General features: G+C 39.3%; 1 protein-coding gene across 1 annotated transcript in view; it reads left to right on the top strand.

The window, feature by feature from the left end:
• Positions 1-17,558, top strand: part of WDR11 (WD repeat domain 11) — a 53,950-nt gene extending 36,392 nt beyond the window's left edge. Inside the window, exons 17-29 of the mRNA XM_081863644.1 lie at positions 2,488-2,594; positions 3,487-3,601; positions 4,533-4,704; positions 6,311-6,419; positions 7,176-7,238; positions 8,549-8,614; positions 10,476-10,653; positions 11,266-11,361; positions 11,574-11,739; positions 12,562-12,659; positions 13,630-13,775; positions 14,950-15,030; positions 15,451-17,558. Coding sequence (XP_081719770.1) covers positions 2,488-2,594; positions 3,487-3,601; positions 4,533-4,704; positions 6,311-6,419; positions 7,176-7,238; positions 8,549-8,614; positions 10,476-10,653; positions 11,266-11,361; positions 11,574-11,739; positions 12,562-12,659; positions 13,630-13,775; positions 14,950-15,030; positions 15,451-15,598 — 1,545 coding nt within the window. The 3' untranslated portion in view covers positions 15,599-17,558. The remainder of the gene's footprint in view (positions 1-2,487; positions 2,595-3,486; positions 3,602-4,532; positions 4,705-6,310; positions 6,420-7,175; positions 7,239-8,548; positions 8,615-10,475; positions 10,654-11,265; positions 11,362-11,573; positions 11,740-12,561; positions 12,660-13,629; positions 13,776-14,949; positions 15,031-15,450) is intronic.
• Positions 17,559-17,942: the final 384 nt, after the last annotated feature.

Below are 17,942 nucleotides of genomic sequence, written 5' to 3'. Positions count from 1 at the left end.
ATGCTCCAAAATTTCCCAATTCTAGAACTAAGGGTCATGCTTAGCATCACCGGAAAGAGCGCTGAAGAGTATAACAGACTAATCTTAGAATCATAGAATCATAGAGTTGGAAGAGACCACAAGGGCCATCGAGTCCAACCCCCTGCCAAGCAGGAAACAATCTTGAGGCAAACATTGTTAGTTTGACCCAACGACTCCAGTAGCCATGTAATGACTCTGGTATGCACAAGGAACTCCATGCCAGCACGATTTGGAATCTATTATCTCTGGCAGCAGAACTAAGAATACAAAATCTTCTGCTATGCTGTCCCAATGTCTCCAGTAGGATTACTTGTTAAAAACACTTCAGAATCTGCTTTCTTCCTTTGCCTTCAGATTAGTAGCGTGCCTAAACACACACTCTTTAAGTCATAGTTATGCATATGAAATGCTGACCTCCTGTGGTCACATAAACAACTTTTCATTGCTGAAATGTTCTAAATTATAGCCCTTGGCTCATCCCTGAAGCTACTCACATTTGACAAATCCCATCAACCTTTACCATCTCTACATGATTTGCAGCTTCACTGTCAGTTCTTAAATATTTTCAAACAGAATATTTAGTTTTCTGGTTCTTTGCTTTCAAATCCAAGTAACAAAAGGAGCTTCTAAATTAACCCCAGAGGCTAGTTTCCCGCCTTACTGCCCATTTATTATTTGACCACTAAACAATTGTAAACCTGACATCAAGAACCCCATTTGTCTTCTAAAGTGCCTGGATTTTTCTAAGCAAGACATGAAGTCATCCTTGCAGTAGCATACCATGTGTAATTTTGCCTACAGGCATTTGTAGGCTAAATGATTGTTTAGCTTCCAAATGCCATCATGTCGCAGTAAAACTGATCCCCCTCTTTCAGGGGAGATGAATCGTGCCACAAAAGAGGACATTCTTGGCCCAGCACAACATTTCACTCTGAAAGTCTTCATTTGTTCTTTTTCATTGCTTTAAAGCTTTACAAATCTTTTAGAGATGCTTTTCTCATGTGGTGTTGCCCTCCTTTATATAGGTCAGCAATCAAGATATTTTAAAAATCCTTCTGTTCAAACTGTCATGGTGTCTGTTTTCAGATAATGTGACAGCTATCACAAAGAGTGACCTGCTGTTATAAATCCAGCCTCCGATGGCTTTAGAAATATGTCAGATTATGGACTGGGGAGATGAAGAAAAATAATGGCAAAACTCCTGTATTTTGTGGGGGTTTTTCTTTGGGGTTTAGTAGAAAATTATCTGTTACAAATAGAGATGTATAATATATAAATGTTGAAGCTACTTCAACAACCTTTTATGTGAATGTCATTGGTAAAGGGAGGGGGTTATTCAAGTGATAAATAATCTATTTTACATTCTGTATGGATAATGGTTTGTGTCCGTGCAGAGGCATACATATAATTAGAGAGCATACATGTTCTGCTGTTATCAAATCACTTAACATCAGTGGATTCGTAAGTGCATTTACTTGATTGTGTGTAGATACGTCTTCATTTTTGTATTATGTGCAGTATAGTGCTAAACAAATAAATAAATTGTGGTTCACGAGTAGTTTGAGGGTCAGAACCTGGCTCTCTGTTTTCCTCTCCCAGCTACATTATAAAATAGTTCATCTTAAGCAAGTAGATTTGTCAGGGAGGACCTTTTATTCAGTTATAGGATTAAAAGAAAAGGTAACTGAGGTTGACTGCATATTCGACCTTGGCTTCTCTCTTCCCTAAAGCAAACATACAGTTGCTTCCCCATTGATCCTTTTATTAACATTTGTGCTTTAGCATTTGGAAGCTTTCATTTTCAAACCAAGGAGGGGAAAAAACCACAACTCTACAGTGTAGTACACATATTCCTGAGCTTTCAAAATATAATATAAAAAAAATAAGATTCTGGCCTCAAAACTATATTAATGTTGTTTTTAGTGGCCTCTCTTGTATAACAATGGAAGAATTTGACTTACTCTTTTTTGGTATGAGGTCAAAATACTCAGCATGAGTTGGCACAACATCACAAAGGCTAGAAACCAACCACATAGTTGATAATAAAAAAGCAATGGCTTAGATCCTAAAGCAAATTTGTTTAAGAAAGTTCACAGAAGAAAAGTTTTCCATCCCTTGCAGCATGCTACTCCCACAAGCTTCTTCAGACAGTTGTGCAACCCTTATGCTCAATGTGAGTGGAGTTCGGGGCAGTTTGGAATGATTCCCACATCCCCCAGCATCCATGCTGGATTCCACAATGATCAGAAGAGCCTTCTCACCCTCCGAAGAGGCTTTGCAACAGAGAGCAGGAAGAGTCTACAGAAGAGACTTTCCTTCCACGAACTTTCTTAAGCTAACTTAATTTGGAATGCAAGCCTGGTTTAACTGTTTTATAAATGATTGATTGGTTTATACTGCCACTTATGCCTATTTTGTGTAGTTTCTGTTTCACAGCTTTAATCTCTGCCTTTTAAATCTTTGCAGGGAAGCATGGGCAGCATAACATGCATCGCGTGGAAAGGAGATATCTTGGTCCTGGGAGATGTTGATGGAAATTTGAACTTTTGGGATTTAAAAGCCAGAGTATCCAGGTAGTGATCTGTTAAACAACAACTACCAAACAAACCCCTCCAATGAAGCCTAATTTACACATGACTCAAGTGATTGCCCCCCAAAAAGTCAGAGATTGAGGTGTGGAAAGTCATTTTCTGTGAATCAACAATCCCGTCGTGAGAAACTGCCCAGGAAAGCTCCTCTACACATATACCTCCAGAATCTTCCTGACATTTCTGGAAAATGCCCAAACCACATGGGTTATGTTTCACAAAAATGGCTAACCATGCACATACGTAGGAGTTCAGTGCTATATTTACTTCTTGCTGGCAACTACTCTACCAAGTAATAGAGAAAGTGGATCTAATTCATAGCATGTGTTTGAAATAATTCTAAATTTTGCCATAAAACCAGGTCAGACCCAAGTTGTCTATGAGCACACTAGCCATACAGCTTTCTTTTTACAAAATACAGGTCCAGAAGGATTGCCACACAAATACTGGGATTGTGTACGTAATAAGCTGACATGATGCTGTTGCTATAGTGATGCTTCCTGAGGCGGTTTTGGGGTGGCACAACCAGTGTGGCAGCACAGGGTGCTGTGCTGCAGGGACCCCCACAACAATACTGCAGAACGGAGCGAAAGAGGTTGGGGGGGGGTGCGTCAAATTTTAGCATCACGCAGGGTGCTGCTGAAATTTAAGAGCCCAAAGCCCACCACTGAAGCTTCACTCGTTTGCTATGTATTTAATCAAAATAAGAATATTTGTAGAGGGGCGTAGTGGTGGTTTAGATGACAAGTTCTCCTTATGATTCCATTATATGGAATACTTCCAGTTAGATGGTCTCTGAAGTTTAGTTCTTCAGTCTGTCCTTAAGGTAAACTCAAGGGGAAAATGTACTATTTGTGCCCTACCTTTTCCTTTCCAGGGGCATCCCCACACACCGAGGCTGGGTGAGGAAGATACGCTTCGCCCCTGGAAAAGGAAACCAAAAGCTAATAGCAATGTACAATGATGGAGCTGAAGTTTGGGACACAAAAGAGGTCAGTACCAATTTTGCTTTACTTGTCTGAATTGGTTCTAAACTGCAAGCATAAAATGATGCTTACTTGTGTCACAAAGGAGATTTAATTTTTCTTGGCTCTTTCAAACTGCTACCAGCTGCTTAGTTGGTTTTGCCTAGATTTTTCAGCCATTAAAGTGTTGCTAAACTAATTGGGTGAAATCCAGCATCAGTCATACTCTAAGCAGAGCCAGTGAAATCAATGGACTTGAGTAATTGTTTTATTGTGTTTATTATTTATCACAGATGCATTTGCTGCCCTGGGCTCCTTTGTGAAAAAGTGTGGGATATATATTTACTTGAATAAATCAGTCCATCAATTTCAGTGTATTTAATTTGTCTGATTTTCAGACCAAAGGCTCTTGGAAGTTAAATACATTCCACGTAGAAATACAACCAAGCATGACAACGACAGTTATTGAATGATGGCTTGCCCTTGTTTTTTCAATACTAGAGTTTTGCTTAACAGGCATTGTGCCCTGTTCAGACACATCACTACTATCTTGACTAGATTTAATTGAATAGAGAAGCTTCAAATTCAACCACAAGGGTGGGAGGGAGAACCAAGTATTACTAATTACAGTTGAATGTATGTGTGGTGTTAAATTTAATTTTTTTAGATGTTTATAAAACAAAAGTAGCCCAGTAACATTTGCAATAAGGACTGACAGTAGTAAAATGGAAAATATTTAAAGCATTTATGAAGTCACAGTAACGCTGCCACATATTAGCTGGCAGGATTTTACATTTTACATTTTGTTTTATATAATTGACTCTAAAGGACAGCCTTTCTCCCTTGCCTGATTATATTACTGAGAATCATGGAAACAAAACATAATTTCACTGTGTCTGTACATGGAAAGGGAGACCACTTCATCTTCTAAAGCTAAAATATGTTGCATTTTTTTCAGGTACAGATGGTGAACAGCTTAAGAACTGGAAGAAATGTCAATTTTAGAGTACTTGATGTTGACTGGTGTACCTCTGACAAAGTGATCTTGGCATCAGATGATGGCTGCATCAGAGTGCTAGAGATGACAATGAAATCAGCATGTTTTAGAATGGATGAGCAAGAGTTAACAGGTATGGGCAAAGGCCAAGCAAATGCAGCTCAGTTCTTTATTAGATTGCATTCATTTGGCACATGAAGTGATCGACAGAGGAGTGTTCCCTGTTCAAATAGCCAGAGGATGAGATAGATGTATATATTTTTTTACCAGGATTGTGGAGTCAGAAGAACTGAAATGTTCTTGACTTCAGGCAGGAAGCTACCACTAGCAGTTTTCCTGCCAGTGGTAGTGGCAAAGGCTCTAAAACTGAGTGTTCACAATAATATTAATGTTACAATATATCAGCCTTAAATGATTACTGTACTTCATAAGAGCACTTCAGAATGAAATGAAGAATGTTTCTTTGTTGACTATGTATTCTACCTTTTAAAATTATTATTAAAAAATAATTGGCCCATTCTGAGGTCCTTTCTCTGGTTTACTATCGAAACGGCCAGAATCCCAACAGTGTGTGCTTTGAAATCTATCTGATTTACTTGTTTAGACATTGCACTGTACAAGAGTTTAATCATTGTACTTTGGCGATTACTCAATATTTTTGTTATTAGTATCGTGACAGGGCACTTTCCTAAAGATACTTATACACAAATGTGTATGCAAGCTCCATGTTTAAAATAAATTGCCATCTTCTATTCAGCAGATTCAAGTGGTATTTCAGTCCATATTTTTTTGAAAAATTATATTTCTTGAGTATGTGTTGGAGTACATCATTAATTCTCTTTGCAGTGTAAAATAATGATGCTTCCCGCTCTCTGCTATTTTATTAGACTGTCAGTGTGATTTTTAATAATAATAATAATAATAATAATAATAATAATAATAATAATAATAATAAAAATATCTATTACTATTCACGGTCTTGCATTTTGAGTCAGATTCAGATTTTCTGTTGTATATTTACTATCAGATATCCCCTGGAAACACAAACAATTCTGTGACATAGCTTGTGCTGTTTCTGCAGAATGCATCTTTCCCCTCCGTGCTCCTGCCTTTTCATGAGCTACTTTATAATTCCTCTAGTCCTTTCTAACTATAAGTATATCCACTTGGTTTTTATCATCACTGCTCAGGTCTTTATTTAAATTGTAGTTAATGCCCTAGAACCAGAGCAGCAGAACTGTATGATTCCAAGGAAAAATTACACTTTGGAGCTCTTATGTACTACTGAGAAATAATCTGCCTCAAATCTGTGCTGGACTTTGTTAAGCCATGCCCCTAAACTATGCATTTACTTCTTTAACAAAAATTTGATGGAGGAGATCCAAACCATTTACCTTTTCAGATCAGTTTTTGAAACCCAGACTGCAGTATGCCTGCAAGCCAAATATTTCCAGTGAAGCTAAGCATTGACAACCGCGAACAAAAGAGAAAACCAGTCTCCTAACCCTTGGTCATGATTCCCAGGGTATGCACTCAAAATCACACCAGTCCATATTACAGTCTGTGCAATGGCAACAATTCTGGGGACTGCAGTTCTTCCTGGAACACTGTAATGAAAACAAGCCTTCTCATACTCCATTGCAGATGCACTGTAAGCAAGCACAGATCCCAAGTTCTTTAATATCAGATTGCCTAACAACAGATTTTCTTTCTTTTTCTCTCCCTTTTTTTGTTTCTAGAACCTGTGTGGTGCCCATATCTACTTGTTCCAAGAGCTTCCTTAGCATTGAAAGCATTTTTGCTACACCAACCGTGGAACAATAAATACACTCTTGATATTTCACATATGTAAGTCTAATATATATTATTATATTGAAACGCCTGCTTTTTATAAAATGGCAACATGCCCACTAACTGTTTAGGGGTATGTGGGTGGGTAATAAAACCCAACTACTTTCCATTTAAATACTTGAATTTTACCCATCTAGAAGTGATAGTTAAACATCATTTTAGTGTATCCATCCATGGGCAAAGTATATTCTCTCCTGTTCATGCATGAATAATCCACTGGTTCCTTGAATACATGCACATATAGAGCTTCAATGTATTGAAGTACAAATAAATGCAATTTGGTTCAATTTGGACTAGCCCTAAGAAGTGCTAATTACTGCAGAGTTGGGATTTCTGAGCATCCATTTCTCCCTTTACATGAGTAGAGCGCTCCTAACATTGCATTAAAAGGGAAAACCATTCCATTCACTGGACTCTGTAAGAGTCCTTGATTGACAGATATGGATGTTTTCAGAGAAGGTGACTCACAGTCCTGACTTGAAATGGAGAAAAGTGCCCAGAGTGACTCTGGGACATCTTGTCAGCATCTAAACACTGATCCAGACCTGAGAGAAACCCACTTATTTCAACTGCAATTGCTCTTGATTATTTTTGATTGGATTATTTAATTTCTATACCGCTTAATATATTAAAGTATATCTAAGTAGTATGCAAAACACTGAATTCTGAGCACAGCCATGCTCTTCATCAGATTGGGATGTTTCATCTGAGACTGTGGATATTTTTCTATTAAATCAAATGTTTGCATTGCAGAAATTATCCAGAGAATGAAAATGTTAAAAATCTGCTACAGGAACAGTTGCACTCACTGTCAAAGTAAGCATATTTCAGTTTGTGTTATGCTACTAAAATGCATTAACATTGTTTTCTTTTGAGTTCTCCTCTGTTTCTCTCCTATATGCATCTTGACAGATATTAATGTGGCAGTAATCTTTAAGTTCATATTTCTTATCAGATCTAGTCACACTGTTAACTTCAAACCTATATAGACTGAAATCCTATACATGCTAGCCTCAGAATAACTACCATTCAATTTAATGGAGTGTCTTCTGAGTAGTGTATAAGACTGCATTGCAGACAAGGAAACTTTTAGAACAGTTTTATATTTTTACTTTTTGTGTTAGTACCGCTACTGACAATCATATTGATCTGGAAGCCAAATTAGTGTTACGGATTGACAAAATAGTTTAGTGTGATGCAGAATCCATGCTGGCACATACTACATGTACTTAAATACAGTTTTAATCCATGACTCAGCTTTATCACGTCCAAAATTTGCCATACGTTTCAAGCTTACTTTTCCTTTAAAAATCCACAGCATCCCCTTAATAATAAATGTTTCCACAAAATACTGGAGGGGCTATGGGAACATATTTTCATATATGCCAAGAATATAGTACCATTAATGAGTTCTGGAGGCAAACCATTGATGAAATTATGCCCTAGAATTTTGTACTTGTAGCTAAATCAGCAGTGTAATGTCTTTTTAGACATCCATCCTTTTGTCTTGCTAGCAGCAGTACTAGAAATAGCATACCAGCAGGAGAATCTCATTGGGATTCTAGTGCAGTAAAACACTGATATTGACAAGCATACAAAACAGCTCCATGCTTCTAATTGAATGGCTATGAATCACCAATTAAAGAGTACAAATTATCTGATTTGTAAATGAATCATTGGTTGAATGGTTTTGTAAAAGATGGATGTCATTCTGTATAAATAACTTAAAACCTGTAATAGTGATATACTGACTCCACAGGAACACAGGAAGCTGCCTTATACAGAGTCAGACTATACAGAGTCAGACCATCGGTCCCTCTAGTTCCATATTGTCTACACTGACTGGCAGCAGCTCTCCAGGATTTCAAACAGGAGTTTTTTCCAATCCTACCTAGAGATGCCAGGGATTGAACCTGGGACTTTTTGCATACAAAGCTCCCTGTCAAGTTTCAGTGGTTATAATTTGTATGTTAACCTTTTTCCTTTTTGTAAAAATGTGTGGGAAATGGTTTCCTTTTAAGTAAAAACAACAACCACCTGCAGTATCTAGGTTGATGCACATAATGTGTCTGAATGTGTTTCGTAGCAAGATATGAAACTATAAACTATAAATTATCTTTTCTTAGTGACATCAGGAAACTTTTGCTTGATCCAGAGTTCACCCTCTTGCAACGATGTCTATTGGTTTCAAGGTAACAGAGAACATAAGTCGAAAGCACAATCCCTGTTTTGCAAGTAATTTGTCTGTAATCCTTAGCCTGGTGATCGGTATTTTTGCTTAAAACCAATAGGGCTATTAGAGCATGCTTTCTGTAACAGAATCAGCATCCCTGTATAAATGATAGGTGCAAAGGGGTATGTTTCTAATAAAAAAATCATTTGAAGTTCTGTATTTGATGGTGTTATTTATAAAGTTATGTACAGTAAAAGCCTTTCAGTCTTTAACTACCTGTCAAATCATCTTTAACCCTTTTTGTGTGGCTTCATATATTTACTTGTGCAAGATACATTATCTGGAAAGCATACATCAAGGTTTGGGACTTGCCATGTCAGAATGCTGGTATGAGATTGTGTGGCTGAACATTCTTGCCTGTAGAAAACCAGCATGTTAATTTAATTTTCTGTACATGTGGGGGAATAGTAGAAAGGACCATCAGTAGTAGCCAAAGGAGGCTTGCCCATTCGAGCTAATAGGGCACTGCTCCACCAACCTCAAACTGCTCTCAGTCAACCTCCACCTGCCCACCTTCCTATTTACAACCAGTCCAGGGAGAATCACTGCATGGTGCTGTCCCTCTGGAACTCAGCAGGGAGGAAGTTGGAGGCAAGTAGAATTAGTTGGCTCCACCTGTCATTGGTTCTGGCTCTACTTACTGGTGTACTCACTGTCTTCTGCCCAACTAGCTCCAGCGGGCACCAGCCACCACTGGTAGCATCATAATCCCAAGTGGGCTATATTGCTGCTTTTTGTCATTACATAGCAATTAGCATAAGAAGAGCACTGCTAGATCAGACCAAAGTTATATCCAGTCCATCATCCTGTTCTCACAGTGACCAATTAGATGCCTATGGGAAGTCCACAAGCAGGACATGAGCGCAAAAGTGCCCTCCCCACTTGAGATCCCTAGCAGTTGGTATTTAGAGGCATAATCCCTTTGATACTGGCTACAGCCATCCTGATTAGTAGACATTGATAGTCATATTCTCCCTGAATTTGCCTAATCTCCTTTTAAAGCTGTCCAAGTTAGTGGTCTTTACTTCCATTATATGCAGTAAATTTTATAGCTTGGATATGCACTGTGTGATGAAGTGCAACCTTTTGTCTGTCCTGAATCTTCCAACATTCAGTTTCATTGTATGAGCCTTGGATAGGAAGGAAAACCTCTGTCTGCTTCTCTATACCATGATTTATTTTGTACATTTTTTACATGTTGGCCTTCTCAACTAAAAATCCCCACCGTTGTGACCTTTCCTCATGGGGAAGATTGTACGGTGCAGAACCATGTGGTGTAGCGGTTAAAGTATTGGACCTAGTACCTGGGAGATCAGGTTTCAAATCCCCATTCAAGCCATGAAACTCACCTTGGAGCAGTCATCACTCTCAGCCTAACCTACCTCCCAAGGTTGTGAGGATAAAATGGGGAGAAGTACAGTATGTCCACCGCCTTGAGTTACTTGGAGGAAAATGGGTTATATATGTGATAAATAAATTGCTTACAGTGGTGCCCCGCAAGACGAATGCCTCGCAAGACGAAAAACTCGCTAGACGAAAGCGTTTTCCGTCTTTTGAGGTGCTTCGCAAGACGAATTTCCCTATGGGCTTGCTTCGCAAGATGAAATGTCTTGCGAGTTCTTGCAAGTTTTTTTCCTTTTTTTTTCCTTTTTCTAAGCCGCTAAGCCGCTAATAGCCGTGCTTCGCAAGACGAAAAAACCGCAAGACGAAGAGACTCGCGAAACGAATTAATTTCGTCTTGCGAGGCACCACTGTATTTTCTGCATTACTTCTTTGTGTTGCTGATGGTGAATATAATGACAGTCGTTTTATTTTGCCAGGCTGTATGGAGATGAATCTGAACTGCATTTCTGGACTGCTGCCGCCCATTATTTGCATACTTTTTCCCGGGGGAAACCATTAACTGTAAAAGCAGAAGACACACTGATTCCTCAAGGAAAATGGATCAGTCCACTAGATATATGTTATGATATACTGTGTGAAAATTCCTATTTCCAGGTATTGCAAGATTTTAAAACTAAGTCAAATCTCTTTGACATAAAGGCTTTTCTCTTATTCAGAGCTTTTATATTTAAGAGCATGTCTAACTGTTTTTGCACCAAAATATTTAATTATGTGTTTTTTAAAAGCAATTATACTGCTTGGTTATAATAAAATCTCTAAGTGGTTTACAAGGAATGTAAATAGATATACAGCACGGTTCAGTGTTTGTTGAATTTAGAGAACATTGATCACTGGTCACAGTAGAAATAGTATTTATTTTTTATTTTGCATTTATAGCTACATTGCCCCCTAGCCTGTGGCCTGATTTATACCAATTCTGCTCTAAAGACTAGGTGAATTACCATCAAGAGGTTCACTGGTCTTTGTTGTGAATTTGAGGAGCTTTCAGAAACAGTGGAGTTAACTCAAATATTCCTGTCTCCTATTGTACAAATGGGTTAAATTTCCAATAACTTAACTTCAATGTCAGGCAAACCCACAGCATAATGTCAATCATAGACCCAAAGTGATGCAACCTAAATACCTGGATTCATTGGTGGTGTTGTCTCATATGTCTTGTTGTCTGAAAAATCATTCTCACTTTCTTAATCACTTGATTATTTGCAGAAATTCCAGCTTGAAAGGGTCAATCTCCAAGAAGTTAAGAGATCAAATTACGACCACACCAAAAAATGCACTGACCAGCTGCTGCTTTTGGGCCAGGTTTGTGGCACCTAGTTTAGACTTTCTACAGTTGTTCAGTTTATTAGCAGGCTATGAATAAATGAGCAAAACATGGACATTAGGCATCGCTACAATGTAATTTTTGTTTTCTTAAAAAAAAAAGGTCTCAAACTTGTGTGGTGGGTTAGGTATTTCTGAGTGTAAAGGAACCATTGAAAGCTGCATAATGTTTTGTTTTCTCTCTTTCCTAGACTGACAGAGCTGTGCAGTTGCTTCTGGAGACAAGTTCCGAGAATCCCTATTACTACTGTGATTCCTTAAAGGCATGTCTGGTCACAACAGTCACTTCCTCAGGTCCTTCCCAAAGTACTATTAAATTGGTAGCGACCAACATGATTGCAAATGGAAAGCTGGCAGGTGAACTGTTTGTTCTGTTTCTTGAGCCCAAAATAATTACTGAACTGACTTAGGGGTCATGGGGGGAGAGGAGAGGGAGGGCAAGTTCCTTTGTGCAGCCAAAAGCAGCACTTAGTTGGATACCACTCCCAGTTTTGAGAGACGCTAGACGCTTGCAAAATTGCCTGCACCATAGTTAGCTAGGATAAAGTTGAGCTGATTTTATGCTGTGCAGGGACTGCCTTTGTAGATAAAAACCGACGTATCTATACTTTTTTGTGCTAATGAAGCATTAAAAGAAGGGGGATAATAGAGTTAGGAAATCAGCCCTGAGTGCTTACTGGAAGGACAGATCCTGAAGCTGAGGCTCCAATACTTTGGCCACCTCATGAGAAGAGAAGACTCCCTGGAAAAGATCCTGATGTTGGGAAAGATGGAGGGCACAAGGAGAAGGGGAAGATAGAGGACGAGATGGCTGGACAGTGTTCTCGAAGCTACCAGCATGAGTTTGACCAAACTGCAGGAGGCAGAGGAAGACAGGAGTGCCTGGCGTGTTCTGGTCCATGGGGTCACGAAGAGTCGGGCACAACTAAACAACAACAATAGAGTTAGGTGCAAACACGGCACTGCAACTAAATGGTTTCTTTTTGCTCTTAGAAAGTTTATTTGGGCTCTCTTAAGTGTCTTTCTACAGGATAATAGTAAATGTTTGTAAGTAATGGAATTTGGGTCAGAAGATAATTGGGCTGCTTGCACTCTCCAGGTAGAAATACTCACAATCTCTTTGAAATTCTCCATGTTTTTAAATTGTGTTTTGTTAAGCTTAGACAACTTCTTTTTCAGAGGGGGTCCAGTTACTGTGTTTAATAGATAAAGCTGCTGATGCCTGTCGTTACCTGCAGACCTACGGTGAATGGAACCGAGCAGCATGGCTTGCAAAAGTAGGCCGTTTTTCTCAGTCTGTCCTGTATGAGTTGCTCCTTGCTAATAAATGTTGCAGCTGGCACACTCTTAGTTCACTCACAGGAGGGTGAGGGATTTTCAGCTTCAGTGTTTTTAACTCTTGGAGGAGGTAAATTTCACGCATGCACATTTTGATGACAGCCTGTTCAGGAAACATCACACTTAAGATTGTTCAGGTTTAAGAATGCACATCAAAGAGAGTATTGCAGACTTCTGAATAGAAGCAACCAACATTGGGATGGCAGGGGGAGGCTGTTAGCCAATTCCAAGGGAGAAGAGTTGTTTAACCAGAATCATTGCCTTTGGAATTGAGCTGTCTATGACAGCTGACGAGTTGTTTTCCCTCAGAATACTGCCAGGTAAGTCTTGCCCATGTCTCCTGATTGGAAACTCATAGATCTCCAGAATTTTTTTATTTTTTTATTTTTTAAAAAATGCTGTTCAGGCCCAGCTTTTACTTCCAGGTTCTTACTTTTGCCTCCCCAGCTGGTCTTCCTTCACAGTCTCCTTCTGACCTTATGTTACTCTTTGCCTCCAGTTCCTATGGTCTCTCAAGTTCCCTTGTGTTCTTTATTGTAGTCAGACATTTCCCTGACCTTGCCTCTTGTGATGATGTTATTGTTGCTTTCTGCTAGTCCACTTCCTATGCTTAACTGGAACCCTCTTGCTTTTGGGGAAATACGTTTCCACTCAAGGCTCTTGGCAGGACCTGAATTTGTGGTGGGAACACTGGTGCTTTCTGCAGGATGTTCACCAAAACAGTTGTGTGAATACAAATCTATAAGAATTCTCCCCACCCCCAAATGTTGTTTACCAAAAACCTTTTTAAAAGCTTCCACCCAAAGGAGAGGCAATATAACTGGTATGCAGTATTATGTATATTTTTGTACCTTATTGCGCTGTTTCTTGGCTTCTAAGATTGCTTCAAATATTTCTAATCTGTCGCAGGTTCGTCTGAATCCAGAGGAGTGTGCTGATGTGTTCAAGCGTTGGGTCGATCACCTTTGTTCTCCACAAATCAATCAGAAATCCAAGGCCATCCTTGTCCTCCTTTCCCTGGGTTGCTTCGTGAGAGTTGCAGAGATGTTGCACAGGTCAAATGAGGCATTTTTTCTTTGCTTTGTTTATTTGAAAATTTACTAGGCATTCCTCAGTAGATGTATACTCAGCGGCATACGTAAAAATACTGTTGTTACAAATTTTGAGGTCAACAACAGGACCATATATACAAACAGAGGAAAACCAAAAGTAGAAAAGACGCACATTCAATTGAGAATTAAAACAGCAATTATACCTAAAAGGCATATCTGAATAAGCAGAATAAGTTCAAATGCATGTGTTTTCTCTGAGAGAGAGCATCTTAATTTTTCAGTAAGTAATCTGATTGGGCTCCAATCCTGTACCCAGTTACCTGGGTGTGAGCTTCATTAAACTTCAGTAGACATTTATTGTATTGTGCTGCTGTTTGTGTTTTAGTCTGTTACAGCAAACACATTAAGTGTCCTGTGGTAGCCAGATACATTGTGGTATAAGCATTCATGGATTAGCTCACTTGAAGTGTCATTTTCAGTTGGTAGGTAATACAGTGGTACCTCGCGTTAAGTACTTAATTCGTTCCGGAGGTCCGTTCTTAACCTGAAACTGTTCTTAACTTGAAGCACCAATTTAGCTAATGGGGCCTTCCGCTGCTGCTGCGCTGCTGGAGCACAATTTCTGTTCTCATCCTGAAGCAAAGTTCTTAACCCTAGGTACTATTTCTGGGTTAGCAGAGTCTGTAACCTGAAGCGTATGTAACCCGAGGTACCACTGTATAGAAGTGTGCAAGCACAGTTGCACACATACAATGTAAGAGAACAATATAAACGCTGGGCAGAGGTCTATGGAATACAAGCATTTTCATGGACTAGAGTCCACTCCATCAAATGCTATGGGGAATCTTCAGCTGGCAGATAGATACATGCACGCACAGTGGGCCTCAAAAGCCACAAAATGAGTAAACTACTATTTGTATCTCCTTGTTAATGTGTTTGAACTGTTATATTTCTTTAGTCAGTAGAGGCTAGAAAGTAGTACTTTTGCTTTTGGTGGCACAAATGCACATGCTATATAAATTCTTGCTCAGAATTGGTGAGCTGAGCCTGTGACCCTTTCCAAAGTTTGCATTAGAGGCATTTCTGAGTACAGTCACAAGCCTCTCAACATAGTGACAGAGAATGTTGTAAGCTGCCCTGCCCTTAAGAATAAAAATCATCTATTCTCTTTTAACAGCATGAGGTATTTTGACAGGGCAGCCTTGTTTGTTGAAGCTTGTCTCAACTATGGCACAATTGAAGTCAACGAAGATTCAAATATCCTTTTTATCCAGTGACTGAATACAAGAAGTATCTTAAATAGGATTGCTTTGGGGGTTCTGTACTGTGTAATGTGTGCTTCAACTGAATTACACATTTTGAGAGAAGAAAAAAATATTCATTGTTGAGGGAAGGGATAACATTTCCCCCAAAATGATATGGAGGATCCAGGTGATTATAAGCAGAGAGTTCAGTGAAAAATAGCACAAGTAGTATTGGGCATTTTCATGTTCAAGAGCCTAGTATTCCTCTCAGATAGTGCTAGCTTATTTAATTTAATTTAATTTAATTTAATTTGCATCACTTTCTAGAGTCATTATGATGACTCTGTTTTGTGGGGGATGGGAGAGAAGAGGTCTGGTAGCTGGTTGTCTGTTTACTCACTTCACTCTATGCATTCCTTAACCCACACTTTACAAAAACTCATCCATGCGATATTTGCAGACTATGCCAGAAGCCTGAAGACTCTGGGGTTTAAACAGGCTGCTACTTTATTTGCCTCAAAAGCTGGACCAGCTGGTAAAGATCTATTGAATGAACTTGAACAGCTGAAAGAAGAAGAATGACAGCTCTTAAGCGAACCACTAAAAACTGAGATTTCCCATCAGATGTAATCATCAGTGAAGTAGCTCTTTTAAAAGACAATGAAGGGGGGCTTCTTTATGGTAAAAATACAGTTTGGTCACAGTAGAAATTGGAAATGCTGAATGTCATGTGTGGGCAGAATTTTCTCCTAATTTGTTAAGGAAAATGTCTGCATTTCTCTTAAACCAAAATTTAAGTGCTCATAAGAGCTTTTAGCTACTTAAGGTAAAGAAATGATTCATCTTCTGGTGTCTTTGAATGAAAAGTACAGAGCCATTTTGCAATCCCCAAGCACCCATATCACATGATCTGACATTTCCAGCAGAATCTCTTGCATTGATGCAGATGATATTGGGACTCAGTCCTGCACTCTAGCATTCTCTGTGGCTTTGTGAAAAGGAACATACATTTCAGTTTGTACACTGCTTCACACATTCTGCTAAATATATCACTGCTCCAAGCAACATCTAAGCAGCTTGCTCACTTGATACTGGAGATGACCTGGTATTTCATGTCAAAGTGAGCTTCTTCAAAACGGGGGAGACTCTTTCACCCAAAAGCATGGGAGCTGTGCAATTCCCAGAGCTTGTCTGAGCAGTCTTCCTTACCAGTTGAGGAAAAGCTTGGACAGGATTCCCTTTTAAAGCATGATCTCTGTGTATGTCTTTCTTCACCCCCTCCCCAAGCCCACATGACTAGTAAGCCCTGCTGTGGACTTGCTTGCAGCCACTTGGATGAGAAAATGTGTAATGGGATCCTGCCTGAGCTTTAGCACCTTGTTGGGATGCTTCCCAAGCATTGTCAGACGAGCTTAGGAATTTCCCACGTTCTTGCTGTGAAAGAGTTTGGAGGCCTTCAGAGCCAGCATTTGATACGCTTCCTGCTTGTGTCAAGGAGCCAGGCAAGAGACATAGATGAAATTTTAAGTGGACTTGAATAAAAAACATATGAACTCTGCTGGATCAGACCGAAGACCTACCATCTAGCCCAGCATCCCGTTTTCCACAGTGGTCAACCAGATGCCTATGGGAAGCCCACAAGCAGGGCATGAATGCAAAAGTCCATTTAATGCTGGACGTTTATACAGAAGTCCCTTCAGGCTGCCTCCGATTCTAGAGGTTGTATATGGTTATTGTGACTACTGGTCATGATAGCTTTAACCTCCTTTTGTCCAATCCCCCTTTAAAGCTGCTCATTTTCCAAACAAAACTAAAAATGAGAGTATGCTCTCATGTATATTTTACTGAGCTCTCTTGGCTATTTTAAATCAACCTATAACCCTAACCTATTTTAAATGAAACCAAGTTTAAACTTCTACCAGTTGCGTAATACTGTTTTCTGTTTGGAACTGGGACGGGGGCCCTTTTTCAGAGCCACATTTCCCTGTGGGGGCAGCCTTGTGGGGCCTGCGTGCCCGTGGTTGGTGGGGCCCAAGGCCATAGTAGGTAGAGTAACAGATAAAACTCTCGCCTGTAGTGCAGTCTACATTGCAGCCATGTGAAAGCCTCACTCCAACTCTTCTGTCCTTGATCCTACATTTAGGCAAGCAAGAAACATTATCAAAGTTCAAGGGCTCTTTTTTTTCGTAGTTTTGTGTGTGTTTTTTTACAGTCAATCTGTATAAATTTTATGAAATAAATTCTCACCAGACAAAACCACTCAAGGTAGCAGGCCAGTGGGGGCCTTGGCCTAAGGAAAGTTCTGAGGACCAGAGAGGCTTAGAGGGACACATTCGACCTATAGCTTGAAGGTTCTCTCTACCTGGTTTAGGAAGAAAAGCACAGTTCTATTATTCTAATTCTTTATTTCTCCTTTTGTATTTTGGGCATTATGTGTGTGTTTAATTGCACGCTCAAATACATTCTGATCACGGCCTGGTCTCTTTGTGTCGAGGTTGACATCCCATTCTGTATACATTAAAGCTTTATTAATGAAAAATAATGTATATTTTAAATATTTTATGCAGCGTTTCTCCTCCAGAAAATCAGCATGGGTGTTCATCATCACTGTGGCATAATATGTATGGCTTCCTGAATTGCTTTGGTTCCATGGAGGTATCTATGGGTTCTGTTTTTTTAAGTATGCATCTTCAATGGAAGGGAGCACACAAAAGTTTCCTCCTTTTTGGCTGATGATCTAATCTAATCTAATGGGTATACTGTGCATAAAATGTATAGCTGCAGTACAATACCAAATTCCATGATGCACTCACTCATTCTTAGAGCAGAAAAAGATGTTTGGGACAGCTTCTCCCTACATCATTCTTGATAGTAAGAGATAGTAGTAAATCATTCAGTGAGAGCAAATGTATATTTCACAAGCAAG

This window comes from Podarcis erhardii, assembly GCF_964252035.2.
Source record: "Podarcis erhardii genome assembly, chromosome: 5".
NCBI classification, from domain to species: Eukaryota; Metazoa; Chordata; class Lepidosauria; order Squamata; family Lacertidae; genus Podarcis; species Podarcis erhardii.
Note: the sequence above shows the minus strand (reverse complement) of the source record. Positions and strands in the feature narration are given on the sequence as shown.